Genomic DNA, 21920 nt, shown 5'->3' with positions numbered 1-21920 from the left:
AGTGATGGTCATTTAATGAACAAAATTCCCTGGCAGCATCAAATAGTGTTTAACTTGGGAGTGTGTTTTCAGGTCACCAAGTGATCTAGTACCATAAATCCATCCTTGAATGGCTTTAATCTCCTATAATAGCCAATACTCAATGCTATTTTAACAGAATCTGATTCAGACAATGTTATACAAAACTAAAGAGATTATAATTATTCATAAATAAGCAGACTGGAAAAAGAAAGTATTTGGAGATATTTTATTTCTATGATGAGGAGATCTCATATAAAAGTCTTCATGATTTCATTAATTCACAAAAAATGTTAAATCAGTTAAAATTAAAAAGTTCACACTAAATGACTCATTTTGTCTTCTCTTCCCCCTGCAATATGAGCAAAAATATATTAAATGCTAATTAAAATAATAGGTGCAGTAAGTAACTGGTTCTATTATTTTATATCAGAGAAACATTGGATACATAGGGAAGTCTTCTGATAGCATTTGTTGAAGGCTTTTAAATAACCTAAAAGAATTTTACATAGTTGAGCCACTAATTCAACATTGTGTGCATAATTTTGTTCCTAGTGTTTTTAAAATAAAAATAAACTATTTTAAATTGAATTCCATTTATTTTTAAGAGAATTAATGGCACTCCTTAGGATCTATCTCATTATGGATTGATATTTCTGGAAAATCAACATTATATTCAAGCTTGCCTGAATGTTTTGTTACCTGAAGTAATTTAAACTCCCAAAACAGCACGAGTTTTTGAAATCAGTTGTTGTCCCTGAAAATTAAGAATAAAACTAATAAGATAAAAAGATGGATTATTATGCCAATCATACAGTTAACACTTTACAATCTGGGGTGAATTCACAGGTTTGTAGATTAAGTTGAAAATAAAGAAATACATCTCTGATGTCAACAATGTAGGACAGCAGAAGCCAGAGAGAAAACAATATTCATTAATATCAACAGATTTTTTCTACAGCAATCTCCAAATCTATGCCTATTCTCATTTAATCTTTCCCCTTCCTCTACAAATTACAAATTATTCAAAATTAAAAGGTTTGCAGATAAAGCTCTGCTAGTATTTGTTAATGTTCTCTATATCTAAGTGTCTTCTCAGATTACAGAACATTAATCTTCTTGTGTTACGTTTTCAGAAATGCTTTACATCAAATCTATTTTACCAGTTTTATCTAATTTGGTTATCTATGTCCCACCCTCACCTGATCCCACCAAAAACATACACATATACTGATAAGTACACACACTCAAATGCATCTAATTATATTATTTATAGAAAAACTCTACATTTCTAAATATTATCTATCTTTGGATTTTACATGGTGAGATAGGTAAATTTGACAAAAAAACCTAAGTTATAGAATATCTTTTTAAAGTATAATGTTGTTATATTCAAATATATGTAGCAATACAAACTAAACATTTGCAAAATTTAGCCAATTAGCTTGATTGTGATCATCATTTCACAGTGTATAAATAAATAGAAATATCACATGTACACCCTAAACATAATTTTTATTTGTTAATCATGCCTCAATAAAGTTGAAAAAGGTAGTTTTTTTAAAGAAGGTAGAATTCCCCAGTTTAAAAAAAAGCTAATTATTCTGCCAAAATTATTATGTAATTAAAATAACTCCTAAGTACCACTCTGTTGATGTACAAAAGCAAGCTTCTAAATGAGTTCAAAAACATTTTCTACAAATATTATCCTAATACTCTGTCTGCATAATTTGCTATTAAATCCTTTAATTTATTTAGCTGAATTGATAACGTTTAGGCCAGAAACTATCTAAATTATCATCAATTATTTATACATTGACTTTATAGGTTTCTCTACTAGGAAATAAATTAAACTTACTAATTCTATTAATGTATTTTAAAATTATAATTCTTCCTAATATTAAGTAAGAAAATGTGATTGAGGGACTGTGTTATAGAAGCTTCTCTTCCTGGGTCCATGAGGGGCGTGGTTTCAAAGAGGAGTTTCTCAGCTCCACACCTCCATCCAGGAACCAGAGGGGTTTCAAATGTAAAATTTTTTGTCTGGGTTTCCCATGCCTGGGCTAGGTAGAGAAAGCCAGGTCAGGCTCCTTTGTCCCAAAAACTCATCAAAAGCTCTGGGAGGAGGGGACTCTGTAACTCAGAGTTGTGGACCAAGCAGCCAATCCAGTATCAGAGTCAAAGATCAATCACTCCAGAGGAAGTTTGGAAGTACCCCTCTCGTTGGACAAAAACATGAATGGGGAGGGAATAACTCAAGGGTTAAAAGGTTAAAACTCCAGCTGCTCCTACCTATACAAATTCCTTTTCTGGGACAGTGTGGGAGCTGTCTTTCTTTCTTTCTCTCTCTCTCTCTCTCTCTCTCTCTCTCTCTCTCTCTCTCTCTGTCTCTCTCTCTCTCTGTCTGTCTAATAAATCTCTTTTCCTCAAAACTCTTTGGGTCCACGATATTCATTTGAAAAGAGCTCACCACGCCTCTGGGGCCCCTTTCCCCATTCTTCAGGGTTAGTGAGGCTAAGAACCTAAGTGGTCTAGTGGTTAGGACTTAGCAGTCTCACCCAGGAGGCCTGGGTTTGACTCCCAGTGTCAGAACCAGGCAATCTGGCTGAAGTTTCTCCCCCGCAGTTACATGATTATTTTGTAAATCTTATAAATTCCTTCTATCTATTTCTCAATGAAATTTAAATCTCTCTGAAAATGTTTTAAAGTTATAGATTTGTAGGGTCTTCTTTTCATTATCCATTACAGAAAATTCCATAGCAAGTATTTGAAGTATGAAATGAGCTGCATGTACCTCTTCAGCAAGGCAGACTTCCTGTTCCTGGCCTTGGCAGCATTTCTCCAACATGCTTGCAAAATCTGCAGTGACAGCCCCAAGTTGTTCCTCTGTTATTTGTGGCTTTTGCTTCACAAGGTTAATGAGAAACCTGTGATTTCAAGCAAAATGAAATACAAGAGAAGTCTGTTATGCAATGCTATTTTTCTACAGCCCCCCAGTAGAGAATTTTCAAAGCCTAAACCTTCACTCTATCAACCTATCACTAGACTGACCACACACACCTTGTCTAATGCTTTCAGTTGAAATACTGAGGCTGAAAACATACCAAGTGTTCCATCAGCCTGGAGTTGTGCAGGTTATGGATGGAACACTATTTCATACTTGACCATACATACGTGTAGTGGAAGGCAATCTCCCCTGCCCCACCCAGAATATCCTTTCCTGTCCTCTCTTCATAAGTGTGTCTTATCCACACTCAGAGACCCAAATCTCTGAACCCTGCCCATCCAGTTATCACACCCTTATCTGGGCATTGGCAGAACTAATTGCCTGCACTCTCATTTAGCAAGGCTTTCATATTGGACTTAGGCCAGAGCAATAGAAATTAGACAAGAGCAATAGGAAGAGCTGCCAGAAGAGGCAGCATTCTTATCATACCTTGAAACATACCCCAGACTGTGATAGAGAAAAAGAGAAGAATGAGTTTTCCAGTGAAGGAAGACTATTAACAAAACAAGTAAGTCTCAAAATGCTTGGGAGTTTGAAGAACATAGGCCCCATTGACTTGCATTACTATCACCATTACAAAAGAGCTCCCACAATGAATTGAAATGTACATGTAATTCCTTAACACCCAAATTGCATGGTTGAATTAAATAAGATGATTATTCCCTTCAAAGTGTAAAAAGTGTAAAAAAAAATTCAATAATGAGTTTCCCGTGCTTGGAATGGAAGTACCTGGATTTGCTGCAAAGATACACTCTAATTCCTGAGGATAGATTGCCCACTTTTCCTTAACCCCCAAATACATATCACAATAATAATTACAACAGAGATTATCTTTACAAACAGGAAATTGTCCACCCTCATGAATTTTTCCAGACCTGCTTCTCCAATAAGGCTGTGAAGACACTGAGACAAAACTATTTTCAAAGACATTTTAAGTGCTCTGGGAGTAATGCTCTGTTATTGAGCCCAACAGTGTTAGGTATGCAAGGTAGAAGCCTCAGTTGCTCTTTGGGATTGTCAGTCTTCTCCATGCTAGCAAGTAACAGTTTCTTACTCTTGAATCATCGTATGCCGTGCTAAACCCTCAGTTTGGCACAGATCCTTATGGAAGATGAACTTGTCACCAGAGAATGCAGGAGGGACATATGTCTCATCCACCACCAAACTGCTGAAGCATGGCCTCCTGTTGGCATATGAAGAAGTGCAGCACTGACCAACACCAGGGTTTACTGGAGTTGTTTCATGTCTGATACATAAGTGTCCAATAATAATGTCAGCCTGGTTAGGAGAAAGAGAAAAAAAAAGCAAGGAGATTGAGCATTAGTCACAAAGTTGGCCCAGGTTTTAAAAAAACTGCTGCAATGATTTCTAATGTCCAACAATTTATAATTAATATCACAGGAAAATTTGCTATGTAGGATCATGTGGCACTATATTATAAATTCCAGCATTTACCCATGTGCTTGGGCTAAGCCTTAGCATGTAGCAGCAGATGGTCCATATGTGATGTTGATGATAGTCCTTTAGCTATTTGTGTCAGCGATTTGAAACATGCTTCCAGTTACATACACACTTCTAAAGGACAAAAATGTATCTGCCTTTATGTTTTCCATGTGTATTTAGTTAAGCTTTCCATTTTTCTTTTGAGAATCACTAGCTGAAGGTAAGAAGAGCACAAACTTAGCCCTTTGATTCATATATATATATATATATATACACACACACACACACACACACATGTATACACTTGCAGCTACAATATCACCCTAATTGAAAAGAAATAGGACCAATTTATGTGAGTTTTTAAGGCTTTCCTAATGTAGAATCCTGCTACTTTGCACACTTCAAAGATATTTCTTAATCACCTATTAATAACTTGTAATAAGAACTAATATGTTTTGTGTGCACTTTTATCTATCAGACTAGTGCTGTATGAGTTATGCAGATTATCTTGTTTAAAACAGCTGTCATATGAGGGTGGTATAATTTTTATTCTCAAATGACAGATGAAAAAGCTTAAGCTTAATGATATAAGTAGCTTTCCCACTGTGACATAACTAAAGAGTAGTGAAAGTAGAATGTGGTTGTAGGCTGGTGGCCTCCAGAACATACACTCCTGAACCATTACACCATTCTGCATCCCTGCAGCCTCTCAACATGGGGAATTGAACAAACAATTGAGGTGACATTAATCACAAGAAACTTTCCTTTTACTCTTAATCTTTGGGAAAAATTTTTATGACATGAAGACTAACTAGTAAATAACTCCCCATTATGAAAAAAAAAGACGAAAAAGGATAAAATAGTTATACAATTTGGTTTGCAATTATGATTTTATGGGAAAAAAAATTTTCATTCATCCTGTAATCATATGTATGACCCTAGTGGCATTAGGAAGCAAAGAATACTGGCATTACTGACTCGAAAGTCGTTTTACTATTCAAAACGTGGTACTTATCTTGTGCTGTACCCTATACCCTGTTAAAGGGAACAAATTATTTCTAATGTCATAATAATAATATCATACTCCAAAAGGTAAAAATATAAGTATATAGTTAAAATAGCATGACTAATTTTAATCTATCAAAGATAAAGCTTTTTTTAAAACTTCAAAGTAAGTGTATGAACAAAAAACAGAAATTATGAGTTGAAGTAATAAATTATGAATTAAGTTATGAATTATAAGTTACATGTTGGTCATTCTGTCTTTCCAATATATAAAGTTGACTCAGACATTGTTGACTGAACTGGCTGCACTTTCCCCAGCCACTCTAAAAGAGCAGGAAGCCTGACCACATGCCAGCCATTCAGAGCTGAGTTCCCACACCCCTCCAACTGTTACTAATCAAACAAGCTCCTAAAGCCATCTCTACTAGAGGGGAATTATGAAGCTATCTCAAGTCAAACAGGGCAGGAGTGAGATGGGACTAAATCAAGCAGTCACTCACCGCTCCCTCACCACAGGCCAATAGTTCGTCCTCACTGAGTTGGCAGCAAGTGGCTGCTGTGGCTGCCATTTTTCTGGTGATGGCCACCAGCTCCGACGAGGTCAGCTGAGGGGCTTTCTTTGTGTAAGCAATGAGAAACCTGAAAGAAGCATGTTTTTACTAAGTCCTGCTGAGTCATTCATGAGTTTTTAGCCTCCTTGCTTTTCACAGACTCTTCTCTCAAGTCAGAAGACATGAGGTCAGCTCATTTGTTTCATCCACATGGTATCTGAACCAACTTTTGAGATGTGTTCACTCCCTGTACTCCTATTATAGCAGCACATCACAATGAAAAAGCAAACTTCAGGTAAAAGGCTGACTAGCATTCCCAACCTCAGAGCTTCATTGTTTTTAACTCCGATCTTTTGGTGCTTTCACTAGGATGGACAATGACAGAATGGATATCTTTACTGCACAAACTTGCACAGTATGGGGAACTTAAAGTCAATACTACACATCAGGCTTCACAGGCCATTCTTGTTGCTTCCAAAGGAGGGGAATGCGGAAGGCTACATTCTCTTCCAGGATATTGGATAGTCAGATTACACTGACTTCCAATCTGAAATAGGAACTGAAATTAGAGTAGCTATGGAGTTGCTAATTTGAATGTATATTTCTCTTGTCTCTTAATAATTTTAAATCACTAAAAATACTGTTTACAAAAACATACACATTTTGTAAGTAATATTCTCCTAGTTTCTGGAAGAGGCCGCAGCTTTGCTTTGCCAATGCTTGGCTCTCCTGGATGTATTTCTGTAATTCTTCTTCCTGAAAACAGAAGAATCATTACCTATACGTTTTTCTCTTGTTGGATGTGTAACTTTGTATATAAAAGTGGATCAATATTTTACACTATTATAAAACCATTCTTAGAGATTTTTTAATATTAAAGACATTAAAGTATGAATTTTGATAATTAAAGCAAATGGAATTTGGGGAGATTAAGTTTAAACTTTGTGAATCACAAAATCATTTAATGGAAAAATTCAATCTTTGGATAAATGATTAAAGTTCTTTCTGTACAAATTCTTGCCTTTCTGAATAATGAATACCACCTTTATTTGTGCACCAAAGAACTTTTGGTTAACATTTTTATTTCTAAAGCAAGCCACTAGTTGCTGACTGCTAATTAATAACAGCTTAATATCTAGACAACTAGTTAATAGATATAGCTGGCTAACTACTAGCTAGCAACTAGAGGCTTTCAAACAAACAGCATTTTTAACAGATGATATCAACCCAGTTTTTCAGATTTCCCTAAAATTCTAGAGCAACTTACCCCTTTATCTTGGCATTCAAGAGGGTTTTCAGTCTGGAAACACTTCTCCAATAACTCCTGGTATCCTTCAGCAACTCTTAGAATTATTGAGACAGCAAGCTGAGGATGTCTTCTTGAATATTCATGAACATAACTGAAATATGTGGGGAAAAATATTGCAAGTTATTGGAACTAAGAGACAAAAGGAGCCATCACTTCTCTAGTTATTCCCATATAATATGGCATGTGGAAGTTAAATTCAAATAAATAAACCTGAAAATCAAATATGATTTGAACTATACGAATAGCAAAGCTATTAAGACAGACTGTGATACTTCAAATTGTCCCCCAAATGGCTTTTTGTTTTCTTTTGCATCTCTCAATTTGAGTTTTCAATTATGGACTTTATATTCATTTATTCAACAAATATTTTTCCAGTGTTTACTCTTTGCTAGCATTGCTTTAAGCAGAACAGACTCAATGATGTGTAAGATAAATACCTGCCCTCTGAAAAGCACACATTATAGGCAGAGACAGAACAAACAAACAAAAAACAGGCCATCTTATTTCAGTTAGTGATAAATCAATGAAAATAAATAAAGATGGAAAAGGGGTGATACCCAAGGTGGAGAGGCCACTTAGTGTGTCGTCAAGAAAAGTCTCTCTAGGCAGCTGATATCAAAACGGAGATCAGCTGAGTAAAGGAAGCCATGAAAGTATCTGGGGGAAGATCATTTCTGGCTGAGAAAATTCTACTGCAAAGAACCTTTGCAACTGAAGAACAGCTTCCGTTAAACAAGCAATTAGCTTTAGATGTGCATAGATGTGTAAACTTAAAGGTAATTCTTGACTTTACTAATGGTATTCCCAGGTTATATGGTTAGTTCTGTCACCAGTAAGTTGTCACTATGTGTCTATTAACTAGAACTTTATTCTAGTTTACATAATTTTATTTAGCGGTGCAAACTATGTGTGAATGTCTAATTTTAATACAACAACTGAGTAATATCCTCAGAGAATATTAAAATGAAAATTGGGCCATTATTTTCATTACTACATTAAAATCAGACTCTTAAATCTAGAAAGACCCTTGGAAATTACCAAGTATAATGTCCTAAGTGCTGCACACAAATATCTCCTCTAATAGTGTCCATAGTTAACATACTATACAATAAAGGAAAATATATTAACTTGATTGCTTGCTTCCCTTAAAGACAAATAGAGTGAGAATGTGACCTATCAAGTATATTACAACAAACCATTGTACTACAAATGTCTCTAAACATGTTTTGATTTTGTTAAAAAACATAAAACATGTATTTAATACATAGCCAATAAGCTGTCCCCATAAAAGCTCTTCTATCTAGCATTATCTATTGAGTTATCCATTAGAGAAAAGTTTTTTTTAACACGCATAGCAAAAGAGTACATTCTTAATCATGAACCCTTTTTATTACAAAAATAGCCATATCCTATTTAAAAGTTCAGTGGTAGCCTTGATATGAGTAATCTTTACAGGATGACAATGCTTCTGATTCCAGAAAAATTGATGCAAAATTTTTAAAGCTTCATAAGCAAAACAATTAAAGAGTACCCATGGTGAAAGCTTCATCATTATATGACAAAACATAAGTTTTAAAGGTTTATTCTTAAATTTATTTTGGCTCAGAACATTCTAACCAAATATCCTCACATATTGAACTCAAAAACCATAGCCATCACTCTTCATTTCAACAATGCAAATCTGTCAGCCACATCATTATTTGTACTTGTATGAACATACATTTACAGAGTGTGTTACCTTGCCAAGAAGATATTTTTTTCCCCTGAAGAAAATTGGTTAAAATCTTTATCTCCTAAAAACCTGTTTAGATTTGGAGATAGACCTTCAGGTTTTTCGTCATTTTCTGCATTAATTACACAATGACCACGTTCCAGTGTGGTCAGTTTGCAGCATTCTGTTATTTTGTTTGACAGAGTGTCTTTTTGAGAACATATATAGGATATAATTTTTTCCTGTAACAAGGAAAATGAAATATAAGTTTTAAAGGTTTATTCTTTAATAAAAAAAATCTCAAAGCTAGCTTTAGAAAAGGAAAAAAGTGAAGAGAGGCAGGGGGAAGGAAACAAGAAAAGAAGGAAAAAAGACCAGGAAAGAAGGAAGGAAAAAGAGAAGGAGCAAGGGGTAGGGGAAGGAGGAAGGAAAGAAGAAGAAAGAAGACATTTTAACGTGTCTCGCATATTACTGCTTTCTCCCCACTTTTGCCTCTTCTCATTCCTTTCTACTTACCTGTTTGTTCAATTCTTCTTTTCATAGTTGTAAGCTAAACACTATGTTATTTTAATTAAAAAAACCTTACAAACAAGAGGGAAATATACTCAAATAGAATGAGATGCATCTTGGTATATATATGTCTATTAACATTCAAATTTCCCACCAAACAACATTTGCAAATGATGTCATAACATGGAGAGCAAACTTTCTGCTCCCTGAGAAATTGATGACAATCATCTTTATCAGAACATACTGCAGTGACAGCCTATGGCCTTCAGAGGGCAGTCTATAGATAATAAAAAATGCAGTGCATCTAGGTGTCCAGAGAGAGGCAGAGCTTACATACACCTGTCAAGGGACGGAAAATTCTGTACATTCTCACCAAAGACACTTAGAAGTCATTATTCAGCTATCAAAATCCAACTGATATACTGAAATTAATGTTTCCACTTTAAAGGAAAAGGGTGGTTATAAACTCCAAAAATTGAAAAATCTTTTTTAAAATGACAATGAAAAGCAGCAAAATTTTCAGTTAAAAATGAGAAAACTGAGCTCAAAGGAAAACAAAATATTTCTGCTTGGTTTCCCTAGTTTCCAGGTTGATACTTCTAGAAGAAAAACAAGTAAAGTAATATAGTCGCCTGGCAGGCTGCCTCCTCCCACTTCTTCCCCAGCTCCTCAGGGACTGTCACTCTCAGGCCTCCCCTGCAGCCTCGGTGTCTTGCTGACTTCAAGCATCTCAGCTGAATTGCTAGGGGAGTGGGCTGAAAGGAGCATTTTATCTTCATTTTCAGCCTTCTGGAAACCATAGTCCATTGCTGGTTATCAAGCCATTTGAGTACCTAAGAGCAGGAATTTTTAAGCTCTTGGATTTTAATCTCTTTGATGTGTCATGGGGACCAGAGAGAGAGAGTAATCTGGGTGTCAACAGGCCTTTCTCGCAATATCTAGGAAGTCTAAAGTTAGCCAAAATAAGCCAATGCCACACTGCTTAAGTCACCACTGGCTAGAGCACACTTAGGAAACTGTTGGTGGGTTTTTAAAATTTTGCTTTCTAATTCTCCTTGACCCACTTCTCTTTAGCATGGCTAACCTTTTACCTTGTAGAATAGTTTCTTGTGCTATTTTTATTGTATTTGTTTATTTAACAAACTATTACAGAATGCCTTCCATGTGCCAGGCATTGTGCTATGGAGATAAGAGTAAACCAAGGCAGTCCCTAACTCCAAGGAGGTCACTGTCTTATCTCTCCTATCAGACTATGAATTCCTCAAAGTCAGCCTGAGCTTTTATAGCAAGTGTCTGTCACAGTGGCTAGCAGATAGAAAGTACTTAATACATATTTATGTGTCAAATGAAAGAATAAATGAATGAAAAAACAAATACATTAAATCTTTGTCTCCTCCTGTCCTCCAAGTCACTATGTAAAAGCCTTCTGAGAAGTTCCCATGGTTTTTTTTTTAGAAATAAGGAATAGATTGGCCTTGGCTTCACAAAAGGGTGCATATCTAAAGCGAAAGCCAGGATCAACAAAAGATGGTTTAAATTTTATTACCAAGAAGTCTGTAAATTTACGGAGTCACCTAGTTTCCATACCCTGTAACCAATTCAAGTCAAACAGCCTTCTCCCTTTTAGAATGAGACAAAAAGAAGAGGGAGTGGAAATATATCTTTTTTAAGAAGCAAGACTCTTCACCCCATCCTGCAGACAGTCCACCACGTCTCCTCTGCAGCAGTGCTCATGTACGTGGGCCACATCCAGGACTAGCTTATGGATTTCAGTGAAATTAACTTTGGTAAACTTCTGACTCAGTTTAGTAATAGTTCTAGGGAAGAAAAAGAAATTAGAAATTAATTTCTTGGTTAAATGTCAAAATGAAACAGAATTTATAGAATATTACTAAAGTAGAAGTTTCAAAGAAAAACAACTGAAATTCCCTTGTTTAAAAAGAAGAAATCTGTTTTAAGCCTTGTTGCTTCCAGCCTTCTCTTTCAAAGTGGTAGCTCTGTAAACTGTGACCTGGCCCGCAATAAATGGTTTAGAAGTAATTTATCTTTTCCTAAAACATGTCTTAAGAATTAAGCAAAATTCCTTTTGCCATTCAGCCCTGATGCTGAACATTTGTATTGAGTGGCCAGAAAACTTTGAAAGGATAAACACTTAAAAAATGGAAAATTCCATGGAAATGAGAACCATTTTTCACTGGGGTAAAAAATACTTCTGAGAATCCAGGAAAGGAGGCGTATGTGCAAATCAATGAAATGGGACAAGAAAGTGGAGCAGATTAAACATTTCAGGCATATCATTGTGCCAAGACAGTAATGTAGCCAAAAAAGGAAGTAAGAAATAAAAATTCTGGTTTCCTGTGCATATTTCATTAAATTTTCAGTGTTGTCTTTGTGAAACCACGGCTCCTAGAAAAAAATTATCATTGCTGCTTCTGATAAAGACGGATCTTCTCTATAAATTTAGACCATTTAGCTTTAGTCACTTATGGATAGTAAATGATAAAGTCATTATAGTACTATCTTAATTTCTATCTTGTTACAAAGATAAATTTAAATAAAGTAGGTCATAAATTAATCTTTCAACTTCTAATTGAGTTGGAGGGTAGTTAGGGCATAAATTGGACTTTTTCCAAGAAGAAATTTCAGTCTTTAGAACTAATTCCATTACTAAAAATTCATTTTAGATCTCCCCTGTGTACAATATGTTTTAATGTTGGTTAATGTCATTTAACCAGACAGTAATCAAATAAATAAACTCTGAATATATATACTTACTACTCTTTGATTAGCAGCTCAGATATTTTCATATTTGAGAAATGTTTCATTATAAAAGAATTGACAAGTACTTGAAATCAGTTATGTAATTTAAAATGTTCTTTTCTCCTGATACTGGGTTCTAATATTACTGTCTCAAGGGACTATTTCCATGGTAAGCAATAAATACTGAAAAGGGCTTCATAGCAGATTAGGAAATACAATTAATGTAAAGAATTTCTTGTTAAGGCAAAAGTTTTAAATGGTACTCAGTGAAGGCTGACTTACTTTGTAGAGGAGCTAGAAAATTATGGTCTAGTGATGAGGTACAATTTCATTGCAGACCAGAACTTAAGTGTCTTTTAAAGAACAGGTAAAGAACATAAACCTTAAAAGTCTTCTCTATCTATTATCTCAGCTAGGCTTTAGTAAGTGTTAAACTGACTTATCCATTAGCTTCATCCTGATCTTTTTTTTTAATTGTATTTTAGGTTTTGGGGTACATGTGAAGAACATGCAAGATTGTTGCATAGGTACACACGTGGCAGTGTGATTTGCCGCCTTCCTCCCCTTCACCAATATCTGGCATTTCTCCCCATGATTCATGATTCTAATCCCGTTAGCCCTCGTCAAAAGGGGCCTTCATTCTCCAAAACAGCAGCAACTAGAAAAAAGAACCCAAATTGCAAAATGGTAGTTCTGTAGCTCTCAGCCTCTTCCCTAGATAGAGCTTAAACTTACATGGCTTGGAAGGTTTGGAGTCCAAAATTTTTCATTACTGCACATGCATGTTGATTTAACAAGCTGTTTTCTCTTAATTCTTTTGTAATTGATGCTCCCTAGATGTAGAAGAAGATGTCATGAAAGCATATATTAATTTTTTTACAAGCTCTAATATTTAGAAAAACAACAGTCATAGGTAAAATGAAGTTTCATGAAACATGCTTTTTACTAAAAATTGTAAATGCCACACATTATTACATAATATTATTGACTCGTTTATTCTTTTGGGTTAGTTTATATGCATCTGTGACAGACAAATTTACTCAATATATCTTGAAACAAAAACATAACTTTTATATTGGGAATCATAAATGAGTAACTGTACTTTTAAACAGCTTAAAGACAAATTGAAGACTGCTAATTTCTTAAATGTCTTCTCAGTTACAAAAAATACTATTGTAGCACAGCCTGACATTGAGAGTAGTCACAATTCTTAGGAAATTTTCATTATAGGACAGCTGGTGGCAAGTAGTTAATGGTGGATATCATTTTACCTCTCTAAACGTAAAAAAAAAATAAAAAATTCTTCTCTAAACCTCTTTCCTAGCTTGTTAAAGGACAAAAATACTTACACCTCAAATTTGTTCTAAGGATTAAAAAATAATGAGTATAAAGCATTCATCGCAGTTTCCCGTCATGTTTTCTCTCTCCTCTGCTCCTTTTCTCCATGTTCTTCCATTTACTCCTCTCCCATTTACAGCATCCTCTTTTTCTCTTTCCCTGTTTGTCTTTCCTTCTTTATCCCAACAAACTTACTTCCTTAATAATAAAATTATTGTTGACTGAATGAATAGATAATTTTTAAAAACTAGCAAATCCAATTTTGTTCACACAAAGAATATCAGACTGCTGAAATATTTCTCTATTCCAAAGATGATACTCATGGATTAAGCACATTTTCATTTTTAACTTCGTTTTGTTTTAACGAGTCACAGTCAGACTACGGTACTGGTTCAGATATCCACGCAAACATGATACCTTTGTTTGGAAGCACTCAACTGCATTTTCAACTTTGCAGCAAGATGGAATTATGTTGTCATAGCGAGCAGCCAAAAGAAGAATTGTAGGTGCATACATGAAGGGATGCCTTCTTGCTATCTCATAAATGTATCTGTAGAATAAAATAGAGCCTGAAGATTTATAAACACGTAAAAATAGGACTACTACTGCTTGGAGTTGGACTGTGAGATTTATTTGAAGATTCAAATAACAACAACAACAATAACAAGATGCATTCGATTTTGTCTTTCTGTGTTCCCAAGGGGAAAATAGTCATATTTTTCCACATGCTGACAAAATTTTCCTCACTAAAGATCCTGGGGGAATAAAATATCTAACAGATGATACCAGATTTTATTCTGAGAACAAAATAGGCAGACAGGATAATCATGATTCTTATTAAAATGTCCTTTTCAATAAACCTACTCAGTTATGTTTCAGGAATCAGCAAAGCCAGACCTCTCCTAAGTACAGCAGAAAGACGGACTTTTCCCTTCTCTTTGCAGAATGGAGTTTTCCACCTGGAAAGTCACCATAGCAGACATGTTCTAAGAGCAGTCTCTCTATTTCTCTGGTTTAGGAAGTAACATGGGAGGCAGAAGTGATGAAGAGTTAGTTAGATACAGGCTTCTCCAACAGAGAACCTGGGTTCAAATGTACTAGCTGTGTGCCCTCAGCCAGTTGTTATAACCTTCCAGTTTTCAATTTCCTCATCAACAAAACAAGGGGAAGAATAACGAAGAGGAAGAGGAGAAGGAAGCTTCAAATATTGTTTGTGAGCATTAATCTGATCCTATGTGCAAAGAGACATGTTTCCACACATCCTAAGGGTTCAGTAAATCTTTGCCATGTCTCTGTATCTTGAACATGCTTGGATCTCTTAACTTTCATTTCTAAGCAATTTGGTGAGCACAAAACACCAATATATGGCTCTGGAAAGCATCAATTTTGTGTAATACTAATATATTCTTGAACAAGGTAAAATTGAGAGTAGAATGGGGGGAAAAAACAGGTGTATATATCTCAAGGCAGTAATGGAACCTCTGGTAGGTCTGTCCTGTGGTCTGTACTACATCCAGCATGCTACGGAAACAAAGTTACACTGAATGTTGCTCTCCTAATTACCTTGCTGGGGACCTTAGCAGACACAACACCAAACAAACATTATACCTCCTACTGGGAGTACATGAGTGTACTGCAAAAATATTAAATTAAGCTTTCTACTGCTCTCTTTCTAAGGCTTGCATCTACACTTAAACTGGATCCTTACTTGTTCATGAATGTCTCCCTGTCTTCTTCGTATGCTTCACAACTCATGACAGGTTCTGGAACTTGGGAAAGTTGCATGGATGTTGGAGTGGGCTTTTTGTGTGCAAGAAAACAGTTATGTCTTCCCTCTTCACTTTGGCTGCAGCAGTCTGAAAGCCCATACTTCTCCAAAATTTCCTTCTCATGGCACATTTCTTCCAGAAAGGCAGGTAGCTATAAGAAATATTTTATTTTCAGTGAAAGATAACTAACTTTGCCTTAAAAATCTATAAAATACATGAAACATTTTCTAATGTCCAAAATCAGAACTATGGATTTTCAAAAATTTTCTGTACACATTCTAATGTATTTTGTTTTAGCCTGATGAAATAGATTTCTCTGCTGCCTTTTGAGAAATGAAACTTTAATCTCCAAACTATAAAAGAAAAAAAGTCATGCAACATTTTGTTCTTCTTTCTCAATTTTGAATTATTTTACTTTTTCCTTTTTATGTTATCAAAAATTTGGACTAGGATATATAAGCTTTTATAAATATATAAACCATGTTTCATGGACACAGGGAGGAAAACAACACACACTGGGGCCTGTCAGGAGTTGGGATGCAGGGAGGGAGAGCATTAGGAAATGTAGCTCATGCATGGTAGGCTTAATACCTAGGTGATGGGTTGATAGGTGCAGCAAACCACCACGGCACATGTTGACCTTTGCAACAAACCTGCACATCCTGCACATGTACTCCAGAACTTAAAATTAAAATTAAAATTTAGAAAACAAGAAACTGAGCAACATAATATTTTCATGATTCTCATTAAAGATGTAACTTTTGGAATTGCAAATATATATGCATATATCATGGTACATATATGTGTGTGTATATATATACATGTATATACACACCGTGTTTCAGATATAAATCCTCATTTCACATGCCATCCTATGATAAGACAATATAAAACTGCATATTATTTTCAATTAGAAATACAAATGGTTTTGAAATGAAATAATGGTTGGATTTTGAATGGAAAAAAAAGATTTAAAAAAACACTTGTCATTGGTCATAATTACAGATTTAGCTAAAATGTTTTAAAATGTATGTGCTTCCTTCTCTGGTGACTTACCAAACTCAGATGACAGCACCAATATTCCACAGAAAACCTCTGAGGAGTACAAGTGTTTCATGCATGTTAGGGAACTTTTATGTAGCTTTTATAGCTGCTACAGTAATATTTAGAGAATTCTGGAAAGCTTACATAAGATTTCTAATTCCCAATCCTTATTTAAAAGGCATGCCTTTAAATTTACAAGAATAACTCAGCAATCTGTAACATTACCTTGAACCTCTAATTGGATGTAAAGTTGCAATAGGTAATGTACTTTGTATTTTTTATACGCATTTTGAAAGGATTATTGGGACAATACTAAAATAGAGATGCAAAACAGATATTTTTATCAAATCATAAATTTTAGAATTGGAAAGTATTTTATATCTTTAAAAGGGCATCTCTTCTATAGTATACTAGGTACATTGCCTTTCAGCCACCTAATCAACCCCACCATAACAGAGGATTCTCTGGGCATGTTCTTTTATAATTGAAGAGTTCTAATTATTATAAAGCTTGTTTCTATGTTGAGATAAAATAAATAATAATAAATATTATTTGTTGAGCGTCTACATTGGAATATCCTTTTTTTTATTGTACTTTAGGTTCTAGGGTACATGTGCAGATCATGCAGGATTGTTGCATAGGTACACACACAGCAATGTGGTTTGCTGCCTCCATCCCCCCATCACCTACATCTGGCATTTCTCCCTATGTTATCCCTCCACGACCTCCCCACTCCCCTGCTGTCCCTCCCTTGGCCCCCCCGCAACAGACCCCAGTGTGTGATGCTCCCCTCCCTGTGTCCATGTGTTCTCATTGTTCAACACCCACCTATGGGTGAGAACATGCGGCGTTTGATTTTCTGTTCTTGTGTCAGTTTGCTGAGAATGATGGTTTCCAGATTCATCCATGTCCCTACAAAGGACACGAACTCATCATTTTTTATGGCTGCATAGTATTCCATGGTGTATATGTGCCACATTTTCCTTGTCCAGTCTATCATTGATGGGCATTTGGGTTGGTTCCAGGTCTTTGCTATTGTAAACAGTGCCACTATGAACATACGTGTGCATGTGTCTTTATAGTAGAATGATTTATAATCCTTTGGGTATATACTCAGTAATGGGATTGCAGTATTCAGTGTTTATCTAAAATTCAAATTGAACTGGGTATTATATTTTGTCATTGTTTGCTAAACCTGGCAACCCTAACAATGTGCTATGCATCTTACATTCACTATAATTATAATGTCATGAAGCTACTAAGACTGTTAATTCTGAAGTCAGATGGTGTAGTTCAAATCCTAGCTCTGCCATCTGCTGGTTCCCTTAAAAAAGTTACTTAAATTCTCTGTGCCTCAGCTTCCTCAACTGGAAGATTAGCATCTATCTTCAAGAATTATTTTACATGTTTAATAAATAAATATATGTAAGCAAAGCTGATATTCTGCCCATAAGCTTCAGCCAGCATTCTTGACTCACTGGACAACGATTCTGATTTGTCAGTGCTATCCTTATGTTGTAAAACATTTTTATTATCAATGTACACATTATGCTCCCTAGAATAATGCCAGTCACGTTGTATGTGTAATAAAAATTAGCTACTACTATTATTATTATACCAATTTTCATGCCAACTCCAAAATGGAAGCTATTATTATCCCTTATTTTATAGATAAGAAAACTGTAGCTCAAAAAAGTTAATATGCCCATCATGAAGATAATCTTATTTCAGAACCACAGTTCTAGTCACCATGTTTATAATGGTCTTTTTATAATAGCTATCTATTGTTCTCTTCTGCCCTCTTTGGCAGTTCAGAATTAATCTAATCCCTCTTTCATACAATAGCTCTTCAAATATTTAAATACATTTCTCATGCTATTTCTGTATCTTCTCTTCGGTGTGCTAAATTTTTATCGAATATCACAATGCTTTTTTAAAATTATTCACTCACTTGGTTTTCAAAACACCCTGCAGACTGTTCCTCTCCAGTGGGTTTCTCAATTGCAGTCAATACATCTTTCACCATTTTGCTTACTTCCATGTAAGTGGCTTCTTGAACAAACTGGGCAAAAAATATGGTAGCCCTGAAACAAAAATACACGTTAATGCTTAAGGAACAGACCTGTAGCAAACTTATTTTTCTGAAATATAGTTTTTGTTTTTTGTTTCATTTTCTATTTATGTTGTAACCTGTTTAGATATTTGATTTTAACAATTATGTAAAATTAGCTTCTAGTCATCCGAGAAGAAACTTCACTCTTTTTTCTTGTTTTCTTTTCCCTTAAATATACATATAGATGTTAAAGGCCAAATAAGTGGATTTCCCATAACAGTGGTTCATTCTTTTGTAACTACCCATCTGTTGCAATGCACCCATAACTGAGGGTATCTTTATTATTTATAGTTACCATAACTGTAACTGTACCCTCAATTACAGTTATGGTAATTGTAAATAGTAAATTGTATCTATATTATTATTACAATTACCATAACTGAGGGTATCTGTATTATTTACAGTTACTGTAATTGTTACTGTACCCTCAGTTACAGTTATGGTAACTGTAAATAATAAACTGTATCTATATTATTATTACAATTACCATAACTGAGGGTATCTATATTATTTACAGTTACTTTTAAATTTAGGCAAAAAATAGGTCATTAGACAGACCTTTGATGGTGTCTGCTCCAAGTATAATCAAGGTCTAAAATCCAAGACTACAGTGCTCATGGATTGACTCAAAGCAGTCCTTGTGCAGGTTTGAATGTGCAAGGTGTAACAGCAGCATACTACTTTAAGTTATTTATTAGAAATTTAATAAATGTGGAGTGGAAAGACATCCAAGAGACCAATATACTCTCCACAAATTACAAAAACTAGAATATTTTATCACCTATGATTTGCTGCTAAGATTTAAATAGGACATAGAAAAAGAAAACATTGTAATATCACCCTATTGGTATTGATGAGAAAAATTCCTGAATTAGTATATGACTGTCACTGATCAGACACTAATCTTCAGTTTCTAAAATCTGATTTGGTTTGCCACATGTGATTTCAAGGAATCTAGGGGTTAATGTCTAAGGCATTAGTCAGCAGTTTAACCTCTTCAACATCAAGTTGATATTCAGTATGAGTAACTTTTCTTGAAATTGTCCAAATTGTTTTGTGCTTTTAAGAACTCATAGGACTACTCAATTTTATTTAGATATTTACTTATCATTGCTTTGCACATTTAAAGTACATTTATATAAGCAAAACTTACAGATCAGTTAAATTTATCTCTGCAGTACATTGGTAAGAATCCAATATGGAAGCTGGAAAGCAAAATAAACTTCATGAAATGTGTTTTCAACTGCAAGCAGGAAAGTAAGCATTGTTATACATGAATGTTTGTATTTCAGTTAGAACAGTATAGCTTTAGAACTAAAAGAACATTAGGGATAACCTAAGCATCTGAATTTTATACCTGAGAAAACTAGGAAACTAAGGAATGAAGTTAACAAGCATAATTTATAGCAGATCTAACACTAGAATCCAGATTTTGTCTTCCAGCTATTTGGTTTTCCCCTGTACTATAGTGCTGTAATTGTCCTGAAAATCAAATGGTTAAAAATCTATTTCAGGCATTCTTTTGAACATAATTATACTACAGTTTACCATTCATATCCCAGTCACAGTGTTTCTTCTTCAGACTGTCACATAATGACCCATTTTTCTGTATTAAAAATAAAGATGTTACTTATTTTACTAGTCTGAGGGAGTTTTCTATGTGAAGAAACATAATTCTGGCTTCTTCACATATAAAATTTTATTTATTCACATATATGTACATATATGTGCATATAACTAATTTTTCAAAGTTAATATGTATATCAATTAAATAAATGTGCAAAAATTAATTCAACATGAAACATACAAACCATTCATTTGTCATGTTAAGCACTACTGTAATTTTGTAAACTCTTATAAAGTTACAAGTTTATCTTTCATTTAAATATATCCACCAGTTAAATATTTTTTCTCCATATGGAATAATAAATATGATAAATAAATCAAGACAAATGAATAAATGCAAATTTTATAATTTTAAATTTTTGATATAGAGAAAAGACTAAAAAGAAAAACACAAAATATCTCACCTATTCCATATTCATTTCTATGTGGTGTTCTGGATTCAGTAAAATTTAGTAGGAAAATTAAAAAAATGGATCCCACCCACTTCATGGTGGCTATTTTGTTATTGGCAGTGGTGGGAGCAGAATATGGAAAATCATGCTGAAATTCTTTTATACTCTTTTCAGGCAATGCCTGTTAACTAGTAACCTTTTGTTGGTATATCTGTTACTGTATGATATGTCCTTAGGTTGAGAATGGGGCATTTGCCAATAATTAACAGCATAGCAGTTATTTGTATTTTGTGTTCAAGGACATAGACCTCTTTAGGGTGAGAAAAAATTGCAAATGTATTTCATTTTGCAAATATAACAAATATTCTCCACAAACTACAGAATATTCAAAGGGATGACTTGTCTCTAAGTTGCAAAATAATTAATTCCTCTCAAATTAAGAAGATAATGAAGCCATAAAGACACAGGATTTGGCATGCAATTCATTTAAATCCATTAATTCTTTAAAACTATTAAATGCCTGTTATATGCCAGGCACACAACACATTGCCTGACCAATTCAGACTTTTCATTTTGCAAATATAACTAATATTCTCAAACTACAGAATATTCAAAGAGATAACTTTTCCCCAAGTTGCAGAATAATTAATTCATCTCAAATTATCATTGCTTGATAATTATGTTGTTATTGTTTAGCTCAAAAACACTTTTCACTTAATATGCATGTTGTAAAGTACGTTTTTAAGTATTTAGTATACAATGTATTGCTTAACATAGAAAACATAGAGCTCAAACCTAATGAACCAGGTCCCATAAGAATTTTATTTGCACATGTGTCATTGTGAAGTGGGTCAGCTGCACCATTCATTTAGCAACCCAAGATGATGATGTTAATACTAACTGATGGATGCTTATAAACTCCACCTGGTTCTAAGAGTGGTTCATCTCCTATCCTCCCTGTCTATGAGGGTTCCCAATCTTGACTACGCATTAGAATCACTGGGGCATCTTTTTAAATTCCAAATGCCTAGTCTGTAACCCAGAGGAGTTAAATCAGAATCTGTGGAGTTGGGACCCAGGCACCTGTATTTTCTAAAGCTTTACAGGTGTTTTATTATTCTAAAAGTAAGATTATAAAACCAAATGACCCACACCAGGAAATAAATTCATATGGTACATTCATAAAGTAGGATGATATACAGCCATCAAAATAATTTCATGGAGGAGTATTTAATAAAGTAGAAATATGCTCATAATATATTGCTAACTGAAAAACAGGATGAAACAATATATAGAGAGTGGTCTCATTTGTGTATCTTTGTAC

At 34.5% G+C, this 21920-nt stretch overlaps 1 protein-coding gene across 1 annotated transcript; it reads right to left on the bottom strand.

Moving 5' to 3' along the window:
- Nucleotides 1-244: 244 nt before the first annotated feature.
- Nucleotides 245-20693, bottom strand: AFP (alpha fetoprotein). The gene is made up of 15 exons (XM_012464406.3): nucleotides 20609-20693; nucleotides 19732-19783; nucleotides 18417-18549; nucleotides 15361-15572; nucleotides 14070-14202; nucleotides 13050-13147; nucleotides 11242-11371; nucleotides 9072-9286; nucleotides 7292-7424; nucleotides 6683-6780; nucleotides 5974-6112; nucleotides 4080-4303; nucleotides 2813-2945; nucleotides 721-775; nucleotides 245-370 (listed from the first exon to the last, which is right to left on the bottom strand). Exons 1-14 carry the CDS (start codon nucleotides 20691-20693, stop codon nucleotides 731-733), a joined length of 1830 nt encoding a protein of 609 aa, XP_012319829.2. The 3' UTR covers nucleotides 245-370; nucleotides 721-730.
- Nucleotides 20694-21920: the final 1227 nt, after the last annotated feature.

The sequence above is a fragment of the Aotus nancymaae genome, unplaced genomic scaffold (genome assembly GCF_030222135.1).
Source record: "Aotus nancymaae isolate 86718 unplaced genomic scaffold, 86718_ANA_hifiasm-v0.15.2.pri h1tg000006l, whole genome shotgun sequence".
In the NCBI taxonomy this organism is placed as follows: domain Eukaryota; kingdom Metazoa; phylum Chordata; class Mammalia; order Primates; family Aotidae; genus Aotus; species Aotus nancymaae.
Note: the sequence above shows the minus strand (reverse complement) of the source record. Positions and strands in the feature narration are given on the sequence as shown.